The 2,018-nt window shown below is 58.7% G+C and overlaps 1 protein-coding gene across 1 annotated transcript; it reads right to left on the bottom strand.

Moving 5' to 3' along the window:
- Positions 1 to 499: 499 nt before the first annotated feature.
- Positions 500 to 1,202, bottom strand: NOP53 (NOP53 ribosome biogenesis factor). The gene is made up of 3 exons (XM_027633395.1): positions 976 to 1,202; positions 706 to 770; positions 500 to 612 (listed from the first exon to the last, which is right to left on the bottom strand). Exons 1-3 carry the CDS (start codon positions 1,167 to 1,169, stop codon positions 524 to 526), a joined length of 348 nt encoding a protein of 115 aa, XP_027489196.1. The 5' UTR covers positions 1,170 to 1,202; the 3' UTR covers positions 500 to 523.
- Positions 1,203 to 2,018: the final 816 nt, after the last annotated feature.

Here is a 2,018-nt window from a genome sequence, read left to right as displayed (position 1 = left end):
GGGGGGGGTGGGACCCCCAAAAATGAGCCCCCAGACTCATTTTGGGGGGTTTGGACCCCCCCAAACTCACTTTTTTTGGGGCGGTTTGACCCCAAAAATCCTTCCCCAGACTCGTTTTTTGGGGGTTTAAACCCCCCAAATCCCCCCCAAACTCACTTTTTGGGGGGTTTGAGCCCCAAATTCTCCCCAAAACTCAGTTTTTCTGGGGGGGTTGAGCCCCAAAATCCTCCCCCAGATCCAGTTTGAGCACAAAAATCCCCCTAAAATTCACTCTTTTTTTTGGGAGGGGGAGGTTGGACCCCAAAATCCTCCCTCAGACTCAGCTTTTTGGGGGGCTTGAACCCCCAAAAAAACCTAAATTTTTGAGGGGTTGGAACCCCCAAAATCCTCCCCAAAACTCACTTTTGGGGGGGGTTGAACCCCCAAATCCCCCCCCATTCACTTTTTAGGGACTCTGAACCCCCCAAATCCCCCCCCAAACCCACATTTTTGGGGTGTCACCCCAAAAATCGCCCCTTTGGACTCACTTTTTGGGAGGGGGCACCTTGGAGAGGGGCTGGAGAACGAGGTCCACGTGAAGGGGCTTCTCTGGGGTCCTCCTGAGGCGTCGGCCTGGGGGGGTCAGAGGAGTTCAGGGACCCCCAAAACCCTCAGGGAGGGGAAAAGTGAAATTTGGGGGGTCCCCCCCAAAAAAAAACCCCTCACCTTTGGGGGCATTTCCCGTGTCCACAAAGAAAAGCCCCTCGTTGGGCTGCTCCGAGATCAGGCCCCTGAAAAAAGACACGCACACACAAAATTAGAGATCCCCCCTCAAAATTAGGGACCCTCTTAAACCTCAAGGAGCCTCCCCCCCAAAGTTCGGGACCCCCCAAAAATTAGAGACCCCCAAAACCCCCTCACCACCTCCCAAACCCCCTCATGACCCCCTTAAACCCCTTCATGACCCCCCAAAACCCCCTCCCGCCCCCTCCTCACCCCGCCGCCCGCTCCTGCAGCCCCACGTCCTCGAGGAAATCGCCGATCTCGCGGCCCAGCCGCGCCTCGGGGCCGCTCCAGCGCTTCCAGCCCTTCTTGCGGTTGCGGGGCCCGCGGGAGCGGCGGCGGGAGGCGGCGGAGGGGCCGCTCCGGGCCCCGGGGCCGAAGGGAAGGAACGACTCGGCCGCCGCCATTTCGTGAGGGCAGAGCGGGAAAGGAAGGGGAGGCGGAAGTGGCTCTGAGGCGACTTCCGGCCGCCATGGCCGGAAAAAGGGCGGGAACACACAGGGCGCCGCCATTTTGGGGAGGGCGGTGTCCGAATGTGCCACAAATCTGGCTCCGAAATGAGTTAAAACGCGCCCGGAGGGACCCAAACGCCGTAAATTTATCCTAAATATCAAAGTGAGCCCAAACAGCTCCCCAGATGTGTCCCAAACGGCCCCAGATGTGCTCGACGGAGCACGGAGGGAACACCGCAGGGGGCTGCCATTCTGAGGAGGGAGAGACGTATTCGCGTCGCCGTCTTGGGGAGGGCGGAGTCCAAACGAGCTACAGAAAGCGCGGCTTAAATTCAGTTAAAAACGCCGTGAACGATCCCAAACCTCCCAAAAATGATCCCAAAGTCCCAAAGTGGCCCCAACTCCCCAGCTTCGGTCAAACACCACGTGGGGGAAGGAAAAGGCCTCGCCACCATCGTGAGGAGGTCGGGAAATGTCGCGTCCCCTCCGCCATCTTGGGAAGGTCACTGTGGAGACATGCCCGAAAACCCCCAAAATGCGCCTTAACCCCCCCAAAAATGTGCCTTTTCCCCCCCCCCAAAATGTACCTTTTCCCCCCCCCCCCCCCAAAATCACGACACTCTCCTCAGTCTCACTGTGCCTTTATTTGAGGGCCCCAGGGGGAAATTCCTTGGATTTGGGGGTGTTTCTGTGCTGGGGGGGGTCCTGGTTTGGGGGGGTGTGTTCGTCTTTGGTTCGGAGGGGTTTTGGGGTGGTCCCTTTCGGGGTGTGCCCATTTTTGGGGGGTGTTCCCTGTTTTTTGGG

Source organism: Corapipo altera, unplaced genomic scaffold, assembly GCF_003945725.1.
Source record: "Corapipo altera isolate COAL_440 unplaced genomic scaffold, ASM394572v1 59176, whole genome shotgun sequence".
NCBI classification, from domain to species: Eukaryota; Metazoa; Chordata; class Aves; order Passeriformes; family Pipridae; genus Corapipo; species Corapipo altera.
This window is presented reverse-complemented; position numbering and strand designations above follow the sequence as displayed.